This window comes from Oncorhynchus keta, chromosome 17 (genome assembly GCF_023373465.1).
Source record: "Oncorhynchus keta strain PuntledgeMale-10-30-2019 chromosome 17, Oket_V2, whole genome shotgun sequence".
Lineage (NCBI taxonomy): Eukaryota > Metazoa > Chordata > Actinopteri > Salmoniformes > Salmonidae > Oncorhynchus > Oncorhynchus keta.
The window spans coordinates 2,728,316-2,750,529 of record NC_068437.1 but is presented as its reverse complement, the minus strand read 5'-3'; the positions used below and the strand labels follow the sequence as shown (position 1 = coordinate 2,750,529).

The 22,214-nt window shown below is 41.9% G+C and overlaps 1 protein-coding gene across 1 annotated transcript in view; it reads right to left on the bottom strand.

Annotated features, from left to right (window-relative positions):
- Nucleotides 1-6,402: 6,402 nt before the first annotated feature.
- The window catches only part of osbpl5 (oxysterol binding protein-like 5), a 99,275-nt gene continuing 83,463 nt past the window's right edge, over nucleotides 6,403-22,214 (bottom strand). The window contains exons 14-23 of the mRNA XM_052465208.1: nucleotides 20,497-20,595; nucleotides 16,485-16,581; nucleotides 16,200-16,298; nucleotides 10,849-10,946; nucleotides 8,586-8,675; nucleotides 7,745-7,878; nucleotides 7,465-7,644; nucleotides 7,066-7,201; nucleotides 6,626-6,797; nucleotides 6,403-6,497 (exon numbers count right to left, since the gene is read on the bottom strand). Of these exons, the coding sequence (XP_052321168.1) occupies nucleotides 6,403-6,497; nucleotides 6,626-6,797; nucleotides 7,066-7,201; nucleotides 7,465-7,644; nucleotides 7,745-7,878; nucleotides 8,586-8,675; nucleotides 10,849-10,946; nucleotides 16,200-16,298; nucleotides 16,485-16,581; nucleotides 20,497-20,595 (1,200 nt within the window). The remainder of the gene's footprint in view (nucleotides 6,498-6,625; nucleotides 6,798-7,065; nucleotides 7,202-7,464; nucleotides 7,645-7,744; nucleotides 7,879-8,585; nucleotides 8,676-10,848; nucleotides 10,947-16,199; nucleotides 16,299-16,484; nucleotides 16,582-20,496; nucleotides 20,596-22,214) is intronic.

Below are 22,214 nucleotides of genomic sequence, written 5' to 3'. Positions count from 1 at the left end.
CAAGTCAGTTTTAAGAACAAATTCTTATTTACAATGACGGCCTAGGAACAGTGTTCAGGAGCAGAACGACCTTGTCAGCTCGGGGATTTGATCTAGAAACCTTTCGGTTACTGGCCCAGCGTTTTAACCACTAGGCTACCTGCCGCCCCATATCCATGAGTTATTTTCATATCCCAATGACAGAGATACTGTGTCCCTGAGCGTGTGCGTGTAAGATAACAGAGGGAGACTTGTCACATCAGTGTGTGTGTGTGTGTGTGTGTAAAATATACCACTGATTTTAGGGAGCATCCTCAGGGTGTGTGGTCAGCAGGAGTTGCAGGCAAAGTTTATCTCCTTTGAATAACAGGCATGTGTTAATCCCTAAGCCATTCCTTTCCTCCACACACACACAGCTGTACTGACACGCCCCTCTTAGCAGGCCTCAGATCAGCCCTGGGACATCGTGGGAAGGCTCCCTAGGCTAAAGTACTTGCCCTATGCATCCATGATCCATAAGTTACCTAATGGCTACAGAACTTGTCCTAGTATATACATTGTTTATGTATTACCTAACTTGCCCTATAGATCGATTTATCTTTTTTCTACCATATAGCAACAGCTAAATGTTGATGGATTTGGATGACTCTGCCCTACACTCTCTATGCTCTTGTCACTGCTTTTAGTCATTGGGCTTCCTTGAGTCACTTTTGGAAATTTAAGCCAACAACGCTCTCTAGTGGAGATCAGAGGACTAACACAGGGGGTCAGTTCTGCAGTTGTCTGTATGGGCTTCACTACTTACCAGAGCCACAAAGTCAGAAGGCCCGTGTACTCGACCAATCAGAAGAGGAAGTGTGATGACTTGTATTCTGGTCTGCAGGAAACACCTAACTTTCAAAATGGCATATCTCAAGTTCAAGTTTGAAGTTCAATGTGATTTTCTGGATTTTTTCTCTCTCATTTTGTCTGTCATAGTTGAAGTGTATCTATGATGAAAATTACAGTGGGAGGACTTGCACAATTGGTGGATGACTAAATACTCTTCTGCCCCACTGTACATTCAGGAAACATAATGGGAAATGTCAATACAATTCAGAACATTGAGAAAGGACAAAAGTTTAGGGCAAAAGGGTAAGTTGTGTTTTCTTTCTTAGATAAGAGTAGCAAAGGTTCGCTACTAGTTATCTAAAATGAGCTAGCAAGCATAAGGGATTCCATTCCAAGCACAGACGAGTTATTCTATTGGATAGAGCAACGTCGTTAGTTTCCCTACAAGCCTTTCCTCTAATAGTAACATATACTATTCTTGACATTCAACAGAAGCACAGCATTCGGCATGAAAAAAAAAAATCAGTTGGGAGAGTAAGTCTCCCATTTAAATTGTGTTCCATTTTGAAGACAAAGATGTATGAACGCCACCAGAGGAAAGACGGACAAACAAAAGCCAAAGAGACAAATGCTGCTGAAAGGAACAAGGCAGTAAGTTCAAAGACAGGTCACTGTCACTTACACAACATTATTTTCATGTTAATAATGTTGAAAGTGCTAACTTTACAATGGAATGTTCCTCAACAAAATTGAAGAAGAAGGAGACTTTAAACATCTGTCCCAACTCTGTGGTCAATAAAGACCCCATGGGGCGGGGTGCTTATTGTCCTGTTTTAACTGCATATGTTTATCAAACTGTAAAAAAGTCCAACGAAGTGACTTTGGCGTAGGATAGGCCATTTAAAAAAAATACAAATAAAGAGTATGTAAGTGTGGATAGGGTGGTGAGTTTCCCCTTACACTTTAAAGAGCTTTGGGTGTCTAGAGATGTAAGCTCAATCAATTATTACCATAACATGTTTTGCCATCGTCCAGACCATGCCTTTGTAGAGACGGAAACTGGTACAAAATACCAAAAAGGTGTCAAATGAAAAAATGAAGTGGTTAAAGTGTTTCCGAAATAATCTGATGGTGAAACTTACATCCAGAGAAGCAAGTCGACACAACGTCCGCATTCTTGACAGTCAGGACAATCCTTGTTCTGCAGACACATTTTTTTTGTAGTTGACATTGTTTATTTAGCAAGCAGTAGGCATTTATCATTCAATTAAGTGGAGTTTTATAGTTACGTGATGACATCAAGGGACCGGCGGACCTTAAATTATTCGCCAATCATTTATTCGCCAATCAAAAAAGTTTCCCATCATCATTTGTCGGATAAACCTGGGTTTATGGAAATCTGCCTAGTGTCTACTAGCTATGCTGTAGGACTTTCCTTGCGACACTTTATAACCAGATGTGACTTTCAGCACTGACCATTTTGTGGAGAAACTTAATCAAAAGAGCATGAATGGGTGTCCAGTCAAAATGTCAATGTTTACTGTAGTGCTACAGTATGCAACAGGTATGATTTTTTTTTTTAGCAAAATCATGTTCTTTCATTCTCATATGACAAAAAGATCTGTGTACATGACAGTAGAGTGCAAAACAAAAGAACAAACTGTGAATCAAAGCATTCAAAGTCAAATTCCTACTTCCTTCATCTCCTTCTCCCCATTGGGTGCCTGGACAAGGGCAAGTTTACACCAACCAAAGAGGTTGGTTTTTCAATATTGACCCTAATGTTTGACTCCAACTTGCCTGACTGTCCGTACGTACGAGTAACATCCCAAGGCTAGATCACAGACCTGGTTCCCCTGGTACACCTGGGTCATGTTCAATAGGGTACAACCCCGTTTTAAAACAGAACAGAAATTAGTGTCAAGTCCAGTGTCCCTCCCTGTTTCAGTCCATTTTCCTGCTTGGTGCCTAATGAACAAGGGAGAACAAACTTACTCGCGATTGTCACCACTTGCATCCATCTTCCAAGCGGAGTATGATCCGTAAATCAAGGTGAATCACACAATAAATACATTCTGAATCTCATTGGTAACACAGTGCTTGTGTGTGTGTGTGTGTGTGTGTGTGCTCCAGACAAATATATACATACGGGTATATTGACCCCCAGTAATCACATCGAGAACAGTTCTACCAAACAGTGCCGTCTGAAGTACATTACACACCCGACCCATCAACAACCTCATTATCCTATACCTTTAACAGTCTTTCGTTGTTTCCTTTCTTCTCTTCCCCGGTTCATTCTCTCTACACCGCCAATCATCTGTCCTCTTTGGCTGATTGTCTACACCAGAGCAGTGCTACAAATCCATTCCCTGATGGCGCGACAGGCATACACAGACAGACCCACATCCCTTTTACCTTTCTAACCTGCCTCTCTCTGACTACCCTTCGTTTATATATGTCAATATAAACACACACACACACACACACACACAAACCTGTAAACAAGTACTCTTTACCTTTCAGGTTATAAATACTGTTTTGGTAAAATCATCATCATCATTATCATTATTAAAGATGCACTACGCAGAAATCATTTCCTGGTTGCAAAAATTCTAATTCGCCAATTTTCAGTTTATGTGACAAAACAAGCAAGTATAGTGTAGAGTATAATTGTACCATCTAAACCGCTGGCAAATATATTTCGTATTTTCAGCTGTTTGAAGCTAGTGTACAAAACCGAAAGCAAAAAGACGCAAAAACAAAACTTAATGGGAAGCATAGAAATAAAGCACATAGAACATATCTACGGCTTGCTTTCAATCAGTGACAGATCTATAGCACATTTTTCTATGTGAATTTGGTCAGATCGCCCAAAAAGTGACATATTATAGATCTACACAAAAAGACGATTGCATTATTGGAAGTTTCTTTTTCTTATCTCGAGTTTACTTTGTTTTGTCGATGTCACATTGTTTTCTCTTCTTTTTGGCTTCAGCGTTAAGGCCCAAAGTCTGTAGTGAAGGTGGACTATTAAGGACTCCAAGCCGTAGTCCATCAATGCCCATAGGGCCTACTGTACGTACACACAACACACACACACACACACAATAGTATTGCAGGGGGAGTATAAAAAGTACACATTTACATCCATTAATAAAAGACAGGTGGAACATTCTCTTCTGTAGAACAATAATTCCTTCTCATTCCTATTAAAAAAAGCTAATTCAGTCCCTATTCTCTCATTCATCTTTTTAAAAAACACCCCCAGTCAGTCCACTCTTTCTTTTTTGATCTCTTTCTGTCGTGGTCTTCTCAGTCCAAAGTGCTTGGGTGCCGTGCTGTCTGGCTACACTGGAGGGCGCTCTGCTCGGCTCTGGTTGGCAGGTGAGTGGTGGCTGTGGGTGGCTGTGTTTATTGCTATGGCACCTGTGGCCCTCCCGTATCAGGAGAACAGGACGAAGCTGCCCCTCCATCTAATAGTTAAGGTCAGGGTTAATAGGGAGTGTTGAGCTGATCCTAGATCCGTGCCTGGGGGGGAGGGGGGGGTAACTTCTGTTGCAGGGTAGTTCAGGAGAAAATGTAGTTGAGGAAGAGTTGGGAGAGCAGGAGGACACACAGGATGAAACAGTGGCGTCCAGTTGGTGTCACATTGTCCTCAGTCTCCTGACGACGGCCCAGTTGACGACCCAACGCTATCAGGTTCCTACGGAAGGACAGGCGGGAGAGTTTCAGTCATCTATCAAACTTCTAAAATCTGTCCTTTCCCAGCATTGGTATGAACTACAACAACTTGAAATCCTGCTAAAACTGAAGGTGCCCGAGTTGACCAGGAGGGGGCAGAGTTGCTCTGTCATCTCCATCTTGCAGCGTCCTGTTCATTTTGTGCACAGTGCCTTCAGAAACAATTCAGACCCCATGACTTTTTCCACATTTTGTTAGGTTACGGCCTTATTCCTTCGCTTTTTCCCCACATCAATCTATATACACAATACCCCCATAACGACAAAGCTAAAAAAGGTTTTTAGAAAATTTGAAATATCACATTTACATAAGTATTCAGACCCTTTACTCAGTACTTTGTTGAAGCACCTTTGGCAGCGATTACAGCCTTCTTGGGTATGACGCTACAAGCTTGGCACACCTTAATTTGGGGAGTTTCTCCCATTCTTCTCTGCATATCCTCTCAAGCTCTGTCAGCTTGGATGGGGAGTGTTGCTGCACAACCATTTTCAGGTCTCTCCAGAGATGTTTGATCGGGTTCAAGTCCAGGCTCTGGCTGGGCCACTCAAGGACATTCAGAGACTTGTCCCAAAGCCACTGCTGTGTTGCTTTGTGTGTGTGCTCAGGGTCATTGTCCTGTTGGAAGGTGAACCTTCGCCCCTTGTCTGAGGTCATGAGCGCTCTGGAGCAGGTTTTCATCAAGGATCTCTCTGTACTTTGCTCCGTTCATCTTTGCCTCGACCCTGACTAGTCTCCCAGCCCCTACCACTGAAAAACATCTCCATAGCATTATGGTGTCACCACAATGCTTCACCGTCGGGATGGTGCCAGGCCAAAGAGTTCAATCTTGGTTTCATCAGACCAGAGAATCTTGTTTCTCATGGTGAGAGAGTCTTTAGGTGCCTTTTGGCAAACTCCAAGCTGTCATGTGCCTTTTCCTGAGGAGTAGCTTCCGTCTGGCCACTACCACCAATGCCTGATTGGTGGAGTGCTGCAGAGATGGGTGTCCTTCTGGAAGGTTCTCCCATCTCGACAGAGGAACTATGGAGCTCTGTCAGAGTGGCCATCGTGTTCTTGGTTACCTCCCTGACCAAGGCCCTTCTCCTCCAATTGCTCAGTTTGGCCGGGCGGACAGCTCTCGGAAGAAACTTGGTGGTTCCAAACTTCTTCCATTTAAGAATGACTGAGGCCACTGTGTTCTTAGGGACCTTCAATGCTGTAGGAATGTTTTGGTACCCTTCCCCAGATCTGTGCCTCGACACAATCCTGTCTCGGAGCTCTACGGACAGTTCCTTTGACCTCATGGCTTGGTTTTGCTCTGACATGCACTGTCAACCTTATATAGACAGGTGTGTGCCTTTCCAAATCATGTCCAATCAATTGAATTTACCACAGGTGGATGGAAACAGGATGTGCCTGAGATCAATTTCGAGTCTCATAGTAAAGGGCCTGAATACTTACGTAGATAAGGTATTACTGTTTTTATTTGCAAACATTTTCTAAAAATCTGTTTTCGTTTGGTCATTATGGGGTATTGTGTAGATTGCTGAATATGATTTTTTTATTTAACCCATTTCAGATTAAGGTTGTAACGTAACAAAATGTCAAAAGTCAAGGGGTCTGAATTCTTTCCGAAGGTACGGTACGTGTGTGTCGTTGTGCCCTTGAGCAAGGCACTTTACCCTAATTGCTCCTGTAAGTCCCTCTGGATAAAAAGAGTGTCTGCTAAATTATCTTTTATGTTTAAAAAATGTGTGTGCTCTCTTACCTCTGGATGTCTTGTTTACTGATAGTCTGAGGATATGTAAGGGCATCATGAGTTGTGTGTGTGTATGTACATGCCTGCATGTTTTTGACTTTACTTCATTATCAGAGGACTGTCTTCTGTATGGATGCGATGGAGGCCTCTATGAGGGCAATGTCCTTCACTTCCTTGTTGCACCGTGTACACTGGCTCAGGTACCCTAGTAATGTGACAAGGGAGAGAAAATCTATGTTTGGTTTACTGATAGTCTGAGGATATGTATGGGCATCATGAGTTGTGTGTGTATGTACATGCCTGCATGTGACCAAGTGTGTGTTTTTGACTTACCTTCATTATCAGAGGACTCGTGTGCAGGTTCTGACGTGGTGAATGTGTGCGTCTTACCTTCATTATCAGAGGACTCGTGTGTAGGTTCTGGTGTAGTGCTGCTGCTCTCAGTGTTCTGGCTGCAGCTAGACGGCTGGCTGCTGCCTTTCCTGTGTTTCCCATTCACCTGGGCCTGAGACACGACCAAGCCAAACGCACACGCACACACACACACACACACACACACACACACACACACACACACACAGTCCAATTTTCACAAAACTATACATTGAAGCCAGACTATTGTAAATGGTATACCCAATATGGTAACTGGTCCACAAACACCAGAAGACTGCGTTGAGTGTCCAGTCTAATTGAAATTCTATGGTTAGAACTAGTCAGTTTGGCAAAGAAACCAAGATGGAAAGAGGGAACATCTGTGTGTCTCTCTCGCTTACCTTCTGCTGGCTAGCCCAGGCTGAGGCGCGGCTGTACGCCAGTCCTTTATGTCGTCTCTGTGATTTCTCCTTGGTCTGGATCACGCCGTGCTTCTCAAACTGCACCAGACAGCGCTCAGGGTCCCACGGCCGTGTGGAGGGAGGGAGGGAGGGAGGGAGAGGGAGGGAGGGAGGGAGGGAGGGAGGGAGGGAGGGAGGGAGGGAGGGAGGGAGGGAGGGAGGGAAAGTTCACATACATACCAGATCTTCAGGTGGGGAAATGTATTCTGGGGTTTGTGTGCCAGTGTGGATGCAATGTCTGTATTAGTCCTGTTATATTTGTAATGCCATTTGGTGTGTGTGTACGCACTCTATCTATCTGTGTGTGTATGACCACTTGGTGGTGTGCTGTGTCCATACTCTATGTGTGTGTATGTCCATTCGTTGGTGACAGAGTCCAGGTTGAAGAGTCTGGGGCGCCAAGGTTGGTCTCCACGGTCTTTGGCCTGATTCCTCTGAGCCTCCTCCAGTACGAACTTCTCCTGAGTTGCCTGGTTCTGGTCACGGTCCACTATAGCACTGGTCACATGCTGCCACAGCCTGCAAGGCACACATACACAGGCAAAGGTCTTAGGAAAGCTTCCATCCAATGTATGTAAAAGCCTGCAGACAGAACACTGTGGTGTGTGTGTGTCCTTACCTCTCTGACTCAAACTGCCCTTGCTGGTCCAGCTGTACTACCTGCCTCTTCAGTCTGGTGCTGCGGACCTCTGGAGTAGGGTTCCACAGATGCTCCTGCTGCCCTGACTTCTCCTGTAGGAACACCTCACCATCCTGATCTCACACACACACACACACACACACACACACACACACACACACACACACACACACACACACACACACACACACACACACACACACACACACACACACACACACACACACACACACACACACGTGTTGTGCTATTTACACATATGCCTTATTTTTGTACATTGCCAATGCTATTGTATGTTGTCCGTCCATCCATCCATCCATCCATCCATCCATCCATCCATCCATCCATCCATCCATATATCAACACGTCATATCAGAACATCTCTTGCTGACCTCCCCTCCTGGAGAAACACCTTTCATTCCTGACAACAACACACAGACACTTTCAATAACAAACAGGGGAGAGATAATAATAATAATAATATATGCCATTTAGCAGACGCTTTTATCCAAAGCGACTTACAGTCATGTGTGCATACATTCTACGTATGGGTGGTCCCGGGAATCGAACCCACTACCCTGGCGTTACAAGCGCCATGCTCTACCAACTGTGCTACAGAAGGACCACGGGGATATAGTGTGTGTGTGTGTGTGTGTGTGTGTGTGTGTGTGTGTGTGTGTGTGTGTGTGTGTGTGTGTGTGTGTGTGAGAGAGAGAGAAAGAAAGAAAGAGAGGGATATTGTGATAGCACATGTACATAAGAGAGGGTCAGAGAGGGTGAGGGAGGGGAGAGAGAGGGAGATGCAAGCATGTACTCTTACCCAGTGTCCGTCAACAGTGGCCAGCAGCTCGTCTCCCTGCTGGATCTTTCCCGAGATCACGTTCACACTGCTGGAGCCTCCCAGGAAGGGCTACAATACAGAGAGAGAAGACCGTCCCCTGAACTTCTGGAGAGAGTTTGCTGCACTGAAAGTAAAGGGGCTGAATAATTTTGCACGCCCAATTTTTCAGTTTTTGATTTGTTAAAAAAGTTTGAAATATCCAATAAATGTCGTTCCACTTCATGATTGTGTCCCACTTGTTGTTGATTCTTCACAAAAAAATACAGTTTTATATCTTTATGTTTGAAGCCTGAAATGTGGCAAAATGTCGCAAAGTTCAAGGGGGCCGAATACTTTCGCAAGGCACTGTAAATTGCTATCCAAAAGAGCATTTGTCCAAGAAATATGTTTCAAATGGTGATTTCTTACATTGTGACAATAATGACATCATGGCCACAAGTGTTCAGAAAACCTTTTATTTTTTAAATATTGGTTATCGGTGGAATTTTCAGATGATATCGATATATCGTTAAAAGGACAATATCAGCCTATAAAGTCGGTGAAACGATACAGTTGAAGTCAGAAGTTTACATACACCATAGCCAAATACATTTCAAGTCAGTTTTTCACAATTCCTGACATTTAATCCATGTTAAAATTCCCTGTTTTAGGGTCAGTTAGGATCACCACTTTACATAAGAATGTGAAATGTCAGAATAATAGTAGAGAGGATTTATTTCAGCTTTATTTTCTTTCATCACATTCCCAGTGGGTCAGAAGTTTACATACCCTCAATTAGTATTTGGTAGCATTGCCTTTAAATTGCCCATTCCTCCTGACAGAGCTGGTGTAACTGAGTCAGGTATGTAGGCCTCCTTGCTCGCACATGCTTTTATAGTTCTGCTTACAAATGTTCTTTAGGATTGAGGTCAGGGCTTTGTGACGGCCACTCCAATACCTTGACTCTGTTGTGCTTAGGCCATTTTGCCACAACTTTGGAAGTATGCATGGGGTCATTGTGCATTTGGAAGACCCATTTGCGACCAAGCTTTAACTTCCTGACTGATGTCTTGAGATGTTGCTTCAATATATCCACACATTTTCTACCTCATGATGCCATGATTTGCCGTCCCTCCTGCAGCAAAGCACCACCACAACATGATGCTGCCAGCCCAGTGCTTCACGGTTGGGATGGTGTTCTTCGGCTTGCAAGCATCCCCCTTTTCCCTCCAAACATAACGATGATCATTATGGCCAAATAGTTCTATTTTTGTTTCATCAGACAGACCAGAGGACATTTGTCCAAAAAGTATGATCTTTGTCCCCATGTGCAGTTGCAAACCGTAGTCTGGCTTTTTTTATGGCGGTTTTGGAGAATTGGCTTCTTCCTTGCTGAGCGGCCTTTCAGGTTATGTCGATATAGGACTCATTTTACTGTGGATATAGATACTTTTGTACCCGTTTCCTCCAGCATCTTCACAAGGTACTTTGCTGTTGATCTGGGATTGATGTGCACTTTCCGCACCAAAGTATGTTAATCTCTAGGAGACAGAACACGTCTCCTTCCTGAGTGGTATGACAGCTGCGTGGTCTCATATACTTGCGTACTATTGTTTGTACAGATGAATGTGGTACCTTCAGGCTTTTGGAAATTGCTCCCAAGGATGAACCAGACTTGTGGAGGTCGACATTTTCTTCTGGGGTCTTGGCGGATTTCTTTTGATTTCCCCATGATGTCAAGCAAAGAGGCACTGAGTTTGAAGGTAGCCCTTGAAATACATCCACAGGTACACCTCTAATTGACTCAAATTATGTCAATTAGCCTATCAGAAGCTTCCAAAGCCATGACATCATTTTCTGGAATTTTGCAAGCTGTTTAAAGGCACAGTCAACTTTGTATGTAAACTTCTGACCCACTGGAATTGTGATACAGTGAATTATAAGTGAAATAATCTGTCTGTAAACAATTGTTGGAAAAATTACTTGTCATGCACAAAGTAGATGTCCTAGCCGACTTGTCAAAACTATAGTTTGTTAACAAGAAATTTGTGAAGTGGTTGAAAAACGAGTTTTAATGACTCCAACCTAAGTGTACGTAAACTTCCAACTTCAACTGTATATGGGCCTGCCTCTAGTTCTTTTCCCTCTCATTGCGCTTCATTGTTTCACCAAAGTATGTTTTCATGTATGTTGTATTTATGTTTCTGTACAACATGGAAAAGATGCGAACTACTAGGAAGTACACACACAAACACACACATACCTTCAACTTGAACTCCAATTCTGCCACATATTTGGTTTTCTCACACTCAATAGTGATCTTCCCTCCCAGCTCCAGTGTCATGGTGCCATACAGAATACCTAATATAGAAACAAGAAGCAACATTTACACACACACACACACACACACACACACACACACACACACACACACACACACACACACACACACACACACACACACACACACACACACACACACACACACACACACACACACACACACACACACGTAGAAACACTCCTATCATGAACGATATAAAAGGTCAGTGAATGCAACAGAGCCAGAACAACAGTGTAAATACAGGAGCTACAGGCAAGCCACTTCAGACAGAAGTAAGCAGTCAGTAAATGGGCCATGCTCGGTTACCATGCTCGGTTACCATGCTCGGTTACCCCTCTAAATAGTAGGCATTTTGGTTATGCAAAATAAAAACGCTTGATAATTGAGGCTTTTCATCTATTTTGAATTCGCTGCACATTGAGGAAGAGAATCTTTTCAGACCCAGCCGATAATCAGATGAGGGGACCGGGTGTTTAAGCAATAAGGTTATTGTGCTATAACTCCTGACTAAGGGCTGTTCTTTGGCCCAAGGCAAAGCCGAGGCCCGGGAACAGCCCTTCGGAGGGAGTCATCACACGATAATCCCCGGGTACTCAAGCAATATTGCTTTTAGTAAATGGTTGCCAACATAGTTATATAAATATTAATAAAAAAGTTCTCATTAACAATTTAAACGAGTAAAATTGTTTTTGCATTCTGAATGTGCAAGTCAAGCGGGTTGGTCATTTGTTAATTCTATTAATTTGACATTGCTATGCTAAACAAATCACTGGAATCTAGCTGGCAGAGATTTAATGATGATGAGACAAGAACTTCCATAAATATTGATTTAATAAATATCTAATAGGCCTACATAGGCAACAACTGGTATGGTTGGCGAGTCCAAGCTAACAAAGCTAGTTGGTGACGTTAATATAGTGACGTTTCCGTTGATGGCACACGGCGGGAAGAACCGTCCATGGTCTGGTGCTGCCAATAACTTGAGTGAGCTCTCACACTGGCCCCTCACTGCCATTATTTCCCCTTGCCTCCAGGCCCGCATCGCACAACTTTTGCATTCTTAAGTTCCTATCCAAGCAGGTTGATCGTTATTTTCTCATGTTTTGACCCAGGTGTTAATTCAAATAAATATATTAATTTGACATTGCTTTGCTAAACAAATCACTGGCTTGTAAGCTAGCTAGCAAAGCTTCAATGCTGATAAGAGACAAAAACTTCAATAAAGAATGATGTAATACACTGAACAAAAACATAAACGCAACATACAACAATTTCAAAGATTTTACTGAGTTACACTTCATAAGGAAATCAGTCAATTGGAAAATTCACTAGGCCCTAACCAATGGATTTCACGACTGGGAATACAGATGCGCATCTGTTGGTCACAGATACCTTCAAAAAAAGGTACGGGAGTGGATCAGAAAACCAGTCAAGTATCTGGTACCACCATTTGCACCATGCAGCGCAACACATCTCCTTTGCATGGAGTTGATCAGGCTGTTGATTGTGGCCTGTGGAATGTAGTCCCATTCCTCTTCAATGGGTGTGCAAAGTGGCAGAACATTGGCGGGAACTGGAACACGCTGTTGAACACGTAGATTCAGAGCATCCCAAACATGCTCAATGGGTGACATGTCTGAGTATGCAGGCCACGGAAGAACTGGGACATTTTCAGTTTCCAGAAATTGTGTACAGATCCTTGTGACGTGGGGCCGTGCGTTATCATGCTGAAACATGAGGTGATGGCGGCGGATGAATGGCACGACAATGGCCTCAGGATCTCATCACGATATACAGTGGGGCAAAAGAGTATTTAGTCAGCCACCAATTGTGCAAGTTCTCCCACTTAAAAAGATGAGAGGCCTGTAATTTTCATCATAGGTACACTTCAACTATGACAGACAAAATGAGAAAAAAAAATCCAGAAAATCACATTCATCTTTAGGAGACAGACCGCGTCTCCTCCTTGAGCGGTATGACGGCTGCGTGGTCCCATGGTGTTTAAACTTGCATACTATTGTTTGTACAGATGAACGTGGTACCTTCAGGCATTTGGAAATTGCTCCCAAGGTTGAACCAGACATGTGGAGGTCTACAATTTTTTTTCTATGGTCTTGGCTGATTTTTTTTAATTTCCCCATGATGTCAAGCAAAGAGGCACTGAGTTTGAAGGTAGGCCTTGAAATACATCCACAGGTACATCTCCAATTGACCCAAATTATGTCAATTAGCCTATCAGAAGCTTCCGAAGCCATGTCATCATTTTCTGGAATTTTCCAAGCTGTTTAAAGGCACAGTCAACTTAGTTTATGTCACCTTCTGACCCACTGGAGTTGTGATACAGTGAATAAGTGAAATAATCTGTCTGTAAACAATTATTGGAAAAATGACTTGTGTCATGCACAAAGTAGATGTCCTAACAGACTTTCCAAAACTATAGTTTGTTAACAAGAAATTTGTGGAGTGGTTGAAAAACTAGTTTTAATTACTCCAACCTAAGTATGTAAACTTCCGACTTCAACTGTATTATGAAAGTACGACAAAGACCATTACGCAGGCACTGGAATAAGCAGATCAGAAAAGACAAGCCTTTAACACTAGAACCATTAAAGCAGCCATTTAAAAAAAAAATTAATCCCCCACTCCGTCATCGACTTTTCCTAAATAAGTTTATAACACACTGTCATTGTTAGAATCTTAATATCACAAACGGAACTGGAGTTATAACCAGTTTTAGGAGGGAATGTCATTATTTGAATGGTTTCCCCCAGTTGTCCCTCTTTCTCCCTGTCTCCTTCTCCTGACACTGGAACATGCAGTGCCCAAGCTGACAATCACCCAGATAATTCCCTCGAAACTGAACCTAAACTAATTTCACACACATAACAGATGAAATAAATGAAGTTAAGTATGATGGGGAGAAAAGGTAAGTTGATGAGTGAAGGGACGTGAGCAATGTATAATTATGGAATCCCCAATTGTGACTGAATTACGTTCTTTCTATTGCATTGATCGATTGTAATTATAATCTTTAAAACAGTATGAATCAAAGCAGTCTTATCATTCTACTCTGGCCTACTCGGATTAGGCTACACAGTGGAAGCGTGCGTAATTGTACTTGCTGAACAATTCAATATCTTGTAAAATGTCAATATTGGGCAACAGGTGAGAGAGTGTTGGAGAATGTGGTGATGGGACTTATGGAACCTTATGTTGGCAAGGGGACAAATGTCACCGTGGACTTTTTCTTAACTTCCCTCTCATCGGCTAACAATTTGCTTGCAAAGAAAACAAGTCTGGCCAGCACCATGAACAAAGTGAGACGGGAGCGCCCGAAATAAGACACCTGCACAGCCTTTTGTATTCCACAACGGTGCTGAAGAATGACAAGACAACAGGAACACAATAAAGAGAAAACGGGGGACTATTTCACACTACAACCAAACAAAGCAGGTCAAAGCAAGTGAAAGTTTACAAAAAATGGTGCCAACTGTTAGGACAATGGATAACAGCTAAATGAGATCCGACTGACGTCATTGCGTGACAACGCACACCATGTAAGCATAAGCAGACAATTTTTAACTATTTTGGCTGCTGTCAAATAAACACTTTTATTATAATGCCATTATTTATTTTGTGCTGTGTTTCACTATTTAGCAAGGCCACTTGGCACTTATAATGATGGCTTGGTGGTTGGGGTATTTACATTTTTTTCATTATAAAAAGCAGCTGTTACCTTATTCCAACACATATGCTTCCTGTTTCATAGTTGTAACAAAGGCCATCCACTAATATTTTGTTTTTAAAATAAATGTTGGCGTATGTGTTTTTCAGTTTTTATATATAGCCTACAGTAACAAACTAATAAATGCGACTGTTATTGAAAGAAATAAAAACAAATCTTATTCTAATGTCACCCAAGGCCTTCATAAACACAAATTATTTTTACAAATAGCATTTATGAACTATATTAATTAGAATGCTGCAGTCAGAATGACCTGAAGAGGAATCCAACGAGGCACAGCAGTTCTAGTGTTAAAACTACAATCCTTGTTGAAACAATAGCAAAGCGGTCAACCCGCCTGTTCTGGTAAAAATTTGAGGGATGGGCCTGGAGAAATGTAGCCACTCAGATTCAGAGACAGAGCTATGGATGCAAGGACTGAGCATCCATGCTAACAAGATGATAGTTTTAACCATGTTTTGAGGCCAATCTGTGTAGGCACAAATCTGGCCTGCGGGTGGTTTGAGCAACAAAAAAGCTCAATATACAGTGCCTTCAGAGTATTCAGACTGGAGGTCGACCGATTAATTGGAATGGCCGATTAATTAGGGCCGATTTCAAGTTTTCATAACAATCGGAAATCTGTATTTTTGGACACCGATTTGGACAAAACATTTTTTTTTACACCTTTATTTCATCTTTATTTAACTAGGCAAGTCAGTTCAGAACACATTCTTATTTTCAATGATGGCCTAGGAACGGTGGCTTAACTGTGGCAGAACGACAGATTTTTACCTTGTCAGCTCGGGGATTCAATCTTGCAACCTTACCTAGTCCAACGCTCTAACCACCTGATTACATTGCACTCCGCGAGGAGCCTGCCTGTTACGTGAATGCAGTAAGAAGCCAAGGTAAGTTGCTAGCTAGCATTAAACTTATCTTATAAAAAACAATCAATCGATCATAATCACTAGTTAACTACACATGGTTGATGATATTACTAGTTTATCTGGCGTGTCCTACGCTGCATATAATCAATGCGTTTTTTTTTTTCATTATGGGTTATTGTGTAGATTGATTAAATACAATATGTGTTTTCATCCATTTTAGAATAGGGCTGTAAACGTAACAAAATGTGGAAAAGGTTAAGGGGTTTGAATACTTTCCGAATGCACTGTATTTTTCAAATGACTGAAACCAAATCGACACTGTTGTAGAAATGACAACGGACCTACAGTCTTATAGTTTCTTGAATGTGTCCAGCTCGCTAATAAATCACAGAAATGTAAAGCTAGACAGTCAGGGAGTATTGACAATCCCAAAAACGATGAAAAGTTGTTTAGATGTACTTGTATTGGGTTCTGATGGGGTACGAATGTTGAACTAAGCTCATGTTAATTTTATTTTTATTTTTTATTAATAATATGAATATACATAAGCCCAAAAATGGATGCAGCAATTAAGGATTCAATGTTAGAGTTGCTCAGAAAACCAGAGATATTTAGATTCCAGAAAGACCGTTTCTGGATTTTAAAAAAAGTAGTACCTTTACAGTGTGCGTAAGGCATGGTGATGACGTACTCCTCATCCCTGCCCAGCAGCATCAATCTGGCTCTGCCATCCAGTATGGCAGACAGAGAGTTACCTGGAACAGGACATTAGAATTTACACCGATCAACCTGGTCCCAGATCTGTTCATGCTGTAAAGATCTGTTTCATATACACCTTTAGGCATAGAGTAGATAGAAACACCATGAAGCTCAATTTAATTCCCGACACTAGATTGACTACACAAGAACAAAGATTGTGGTGTGCAGATAAGCCAGCGTACCGTAAAACTTGGATTTGGCCAAGATGCTGCCGCTGATATAGAAGCCGTCCTTCTTGTTGCAGACGTAGAAGGCAGAGATTGGTGGGTGGTGGGAGATCTGAGATAGAAAGATAGGGAGTGTGTTATTTCGGGCAGTGATTCTCAACTGGGGAAGTCGCGACCCCCACAACTTGTATAAAATAATATCTAAAACATGTGCACCGCTTATTGTTGTTCACTTTACACGTGCAGCGAGTCCGCAGTCGTAAAATGGCTAGTTATGTTCGAACTCTGAGGGTTCTTGCGCTGTACACACTCAATGACCAATACAATAACATTCTCGCCCCCCCACACACACACTGATCCAATGAACTGACATTTCTCGACATACACACTGATCCAATAAAAATGTAATTGTTTCTCTATTATTGTGACTTCGATGAAGATCAGACCAGATTTGATGAGTAATCAATGCAGAAATCCAGGTAATTCCAAAGGGTTCACAAACTTTTTCTTGCAACTGTAGCTTGATTGACAGCTAACTATGTTCTGCAGTCATTGCACATGTGGATAGTAGGCTTTCACTTAAGTCATGGAGGCTAGCTGTCAGAGTAAAATCATGGACACGTTTATAAAACGTGCAGCTCCATGTTCATCTACGGCTGCTTTCAATGTCAACATCAAGGCAGACAACCTGGTCCCTGTCAAGAAGAGAAAATACGACCCCGACTGAATCAAATATGGTTTTACATATATAGAAAAGGCAGGGTGGGTGTAGACCCTCCAAAATGAAAAGGCACCTGGACATCAAGCATCCAAGAAACAAAGACAGCTGACTTTTTTTTGTTCTTCAAGAAAATATCAACATCTGGAGGCCTCACAAGATTCACTGAAGAACGTATGCACGGTACAAGAAAATGCATTCGCGCATCGCCTTGTGGCCCAGCGCATTGCTAAGTGCAAAAAAAGCCCACACCAGCGCAGAGGGTCTCATTCTCTCTGCTGTGATTGATACGTGCAACTGAAATCTTGGGAGAGTAAGCCGCCAACAAACTTAACCCCTATCCAATGACACCATTAGGAGGAGAATCCAGGACATGTCTGAAGACATAACGCACCAGACAGAGCGCATCAGTGCAAATGGCCATTACGCACACGGCACAGATGTCAGACACGCCTGGGAAAATAACACTGAGGAGTTGATTTGCCCACCACCACCAGAGTATGTCTTTAACACGATGGATATGTACCTGGGCTCCGTGGGGTTGGCCTGAGATGGGTGTGTCGGTGTGACCACTGATGGGGCAGCTGCCATGACGGGAACGCACTACGGTGTAGTAAAGTGATCCTGGAGAGAGCACCGAGTGCGATGTGGAACCATTTACATTTGAGTCATTTAGCAGTCACTCTTACATAGAGTGAGTGGGGGTGGGCAGTATACCGGTATGAACGTGAATACCTCTGACGGTGTGCCATAATATGGATTTTTGCATTGGTCTGGCTTTAAGATATCCGACCTCGACCAACAAACAGGTACTGTGTAAGTTGTGTCGACGGATTGTGTTAGTCAAAGACCAGCAAACTGTTTCACCACCTGAAAACCCTGCATGTGCGTGACTGTGAAGTATCTACCAGAATGCGTGCAGCAAACCCCCGGAGCAAGACATCTCCAAGCCAGACTCGCACTCAGCTATCATTCAAGGAATCATTCGTTAGTGGTACTGCCTATGACAAGAAGAGCAAGAAGTGGAATGAGATAACGAGTGCAATTGTGTATCACATAGCGAAAGACGTAGAACCAATTCAAACTGTGGAGAAAGACGGTTTCACAAAGTTGACGCGAACTCTAGAACCGAGCCGTAAATACTTCAGCAAAACATGTCTGGCAGAACTCTACACAGAATGTCGTGACGGAGTTGCCAAGGAAATCCGTAACGGTGCATTCTTCTCTACCACTGAAGACTTATGGTCAAGCCGGACCACAGAGCCTCATGATTCATTACATTGACGGACAACTGGAAGTTGCAAAACAAATGCCTTTAGACCTCTTATTTCCCAGACGACCACACCGGAAAAATAATTGCAGCTGGGCTGAGAAAGGCACTTTCACTTCTTTTAAAAAGTACAGTATATCGTTATCATCCGGAAAGTGGAAAACATGCTGCAGGGTAACAAATAATGTTACCCTTCAGCACTACATATTAGTGTGAAAATTGTTTCTCTGCTATGGCCATGCTGAAAACTAAAAGCAGAAACAAACTGGACAGGCAGCATGACCTCCGAACTGCCCTGTCAACCATCACCCCATACTTCAACAAACTTACCAAACTGAAGAAACACCCCCAGCTTTCCCACTGATAGACCGCACAACCATGAATAAACAGGTTCATGAATTATTGTTCAATTGTGATTGTTAAATAATTCCGACATTAGATTTGTTATTTTTTCTTTTTTTAACTAGGCAAGTCAGTTAAGAACAAATTCTTATTTACAATGACGCCTAGGAACAGTGGGTTAACTGCCTTATTCAGGGGCAGAATGACAGATTTAAACCATGTCAACTCAGGGATTTGATCTTGCAACCTTTCAGTTACGAGTCCGACGGACTAACCACGAGGCTACCTGCCGCTTGAACTGGTTAAAAACGTACACCTTTATTAAAACTTTAAGGTTGAGAAATTATTCACATGGTAACTGATGAAGAATTCTTAATGATTGTTTTTTTCTATTTTAAACACTGGTATGTGTTCCTGTTAACATTATTGGACTGGTGTGTGTTCCTGTTAACATTATTGGACTGGTGTGTGTTCCTGTTCATTAACATTATTGGACTGTTGTGTGTTACTGTTCATTAACATTATTGGACTGGTGTGTGTTACTGTTCATTAACATTATTGGACTGGTGTGTGTTCCTGTTCATTAACATTATTGGACTGGTGTGTGTTACTGTTCATTAACATTATTGGACTGGTGTGTGTTACTGTTCATTAACATTATTGGACTGGTGTGTGTTACTGTTCATTAACATTATTGGACTGGTGTGTGTTACTGTTCATTAACATTATTGGACTGGTGTGTGTTACTGTTCATTAACATTATTGGACTGGTGTGTGTTACTGTTCATTAACATTATTGGACTGGTGTGTGTTACTGTTCATTAACATTATTGGACTGGTGTGTGTTCCTGTTCATTAACATTATTGGACTGGTATGTGTTCCTGTTCATTAACATTATTGGACTGGTGTGTGTTACTGTTCATTAACATTATTGGACTGGTGTGTGTTACTGTTCATTAACATGATTGGACTGGTGTGTGTTACTGTTCATTAACATGATTGGACTGTTGTGTGTTACTGTTCATTAACATTATTGGACTGTTGTGTGTTCCTGTTCATTAACATTATTGGACTGGTATGTGTTCCTGTTCATTAACATTATTGGACTGGTGTGTGTTACTGTTCATTAACATTATTGGACTGGTGTGTGTTACTGTTCATTAACATTATTGGACTGGTGTGTGTTACTGTTCATTAACATTATTGGACTGGTGTGTGTTACTGTTCATTAACATTATTGGACTGGTGTGTGTTACTGTTCATTAACATTATTGGACTGGTGTGTGTTACTGTTCATTAACATTATTGGACTGGTGTGTGTTACTGTTAACATTATTGGACTGGTGTGTGTTACTGTTCATTTTTTAAATATCATAATAGTAACCCATTGAGACAGAGTCTATTTGCATGTGAAGCCTGCCGTAAGGACTACTACTTGGACTTGTCCAATACTGGTATTTCAGATACACAACAGTAATATTAAGCAGTAGGGCTGTCAATGAGTTTAGTTAGGAGGCAGCTGAAGTCTGGGGACGAAGCATGTAGATCTGCCACTAACATGGCCTCAGGTCTGAGGCAGCCATTAGCACAATAGCTCGGGTTTAGCTAGCTTCTAGACAAAAGACCTGCAGAGTTATGACAGCGACAGCGGTACACACTTGCTGTGTGTGTGTAAGAAGTATATGGGTCGTCTCACCTGCTCTGCGATGTAAAAGGTGCAGCTGTCTGTCTGAGGGTGGAGCCAGCAACAGCGAAACGTCTCTCCTAGGATGGGGTTATAGGGCTTCTTCAGTCCCTGTAACACGCACACCCATCCACTACTGTTAAAATCGATCACATACATGCACACAGCCATACTTCATTTAAAATATCAAATCAAAGGATTCAAACACAAATAACCATAGCTGCATGGACACAATGATGAATACAGACACACCCAAGCACAGACACACATACATACTGTTAATATCTATCACATGAATGCACTCATTCCAAACTGTGTATCATACAAAATAGTAGGGCTGTCCCCGACGAAACAAAAAATATTTGACGACAGAAAGTTGCCTGTTCTTTCGACCAATCGATTGGTCAACATTTTTTAAAGGTGTATTTCTCCATATATAGACATACTGTGTTTTAATAAAAGCAACTACATGCACTGAGCTTGTCTGATGCTTTAAGCTTATGACAAATGCCTCAAGAGGGCTCCAGAAAAGAAGAAAAAAAATTACCTGACCCAACTATTCTCCTCCCACTCCTGTTGGCTTTTAGCAGATTCTGCCATTACTCTCCTGAAGTTGCGGGTAATAGATTACACGAGGAGTCTCATGTTGAATACCAATTTATCCGACCATTTCTCCTGATCTGCGTGCCAGTTATGGTTTTCATGTGCACATTTTCATGAAACAGTTTCATTTCATTTGTAATAACGTCTTCATATCTCAAAATCATTGTCATGTGGTTAATCAAAATTCTATCCAAATCTAAATGAAAATGACACGAACCTAAAAAGTAACTTCTATTGCCAACTATGTAAAAATAGCCAACAAATAAACTATCTGCAGGTATAAAATATCCTGATAAAAATAAATATTCTATAAATCACATTGGCCTGATTGCAACAAACTTGAAACATTGTATCAACTATTAACTTGGGTCTGGCCCGAAGCTAGCGAACTTACTGATCCTTCTATAGAATATTATCTCTTATCTATTATTGTGGCGCTCCTGCACCTACATATAAACACTACCAGCACCCAAAATGAGTACCAGAACCTATTTCAGTCCAAGTCCAGCACTGATAAGAAGTAATCAGGTAGGCCTATTTTATGACTTTTCAACTGGATCAGAGCATGCCATGTTTCCCTTTCATGCTGTGTGGTTGTCGAAAGGGAGAGACCTGAAAATATAGTTTTTAAATACATTGAGGAACTATTGTAATTCTCAATGGATGTAAAAACAGACTTTGTTTGCTTACTGTTTGAGGTGAAGACAACATTACCTTGAAAAGCTACACAGGTTATTAGTGGTGGTGCGTTCAGCCAATCAAAAATACTATCAGATCCCCCAAATGGGCACATTTACTGTGTGTGCGAGTGTATATATTTTTGTGTGTAGAAGTCCAGCATCCCGGAGTCGCCTCTTCAACTGTTGACATTGGTGTTTTGCAGGTACTATTTAATGGAGCTGCTAGTTGAGGACTTGTGAGGCGTCTGTTTCTCAAACTAGACACTAATGTCCTTTTGGGCGTCACACTCATCTTTCTATTCTGGTTTGAGACAGTTTGTGCTGTTCTGTAAAGGGAATAGTACACAGCGTTGTACGAGATCTTCAGTTTCTTGGCAATTTCTGGCATGGAATAGCCTTCATTTCTCAGAACAAGAATAGACTGAAAAAAGTTATTTGTTTCTGGCC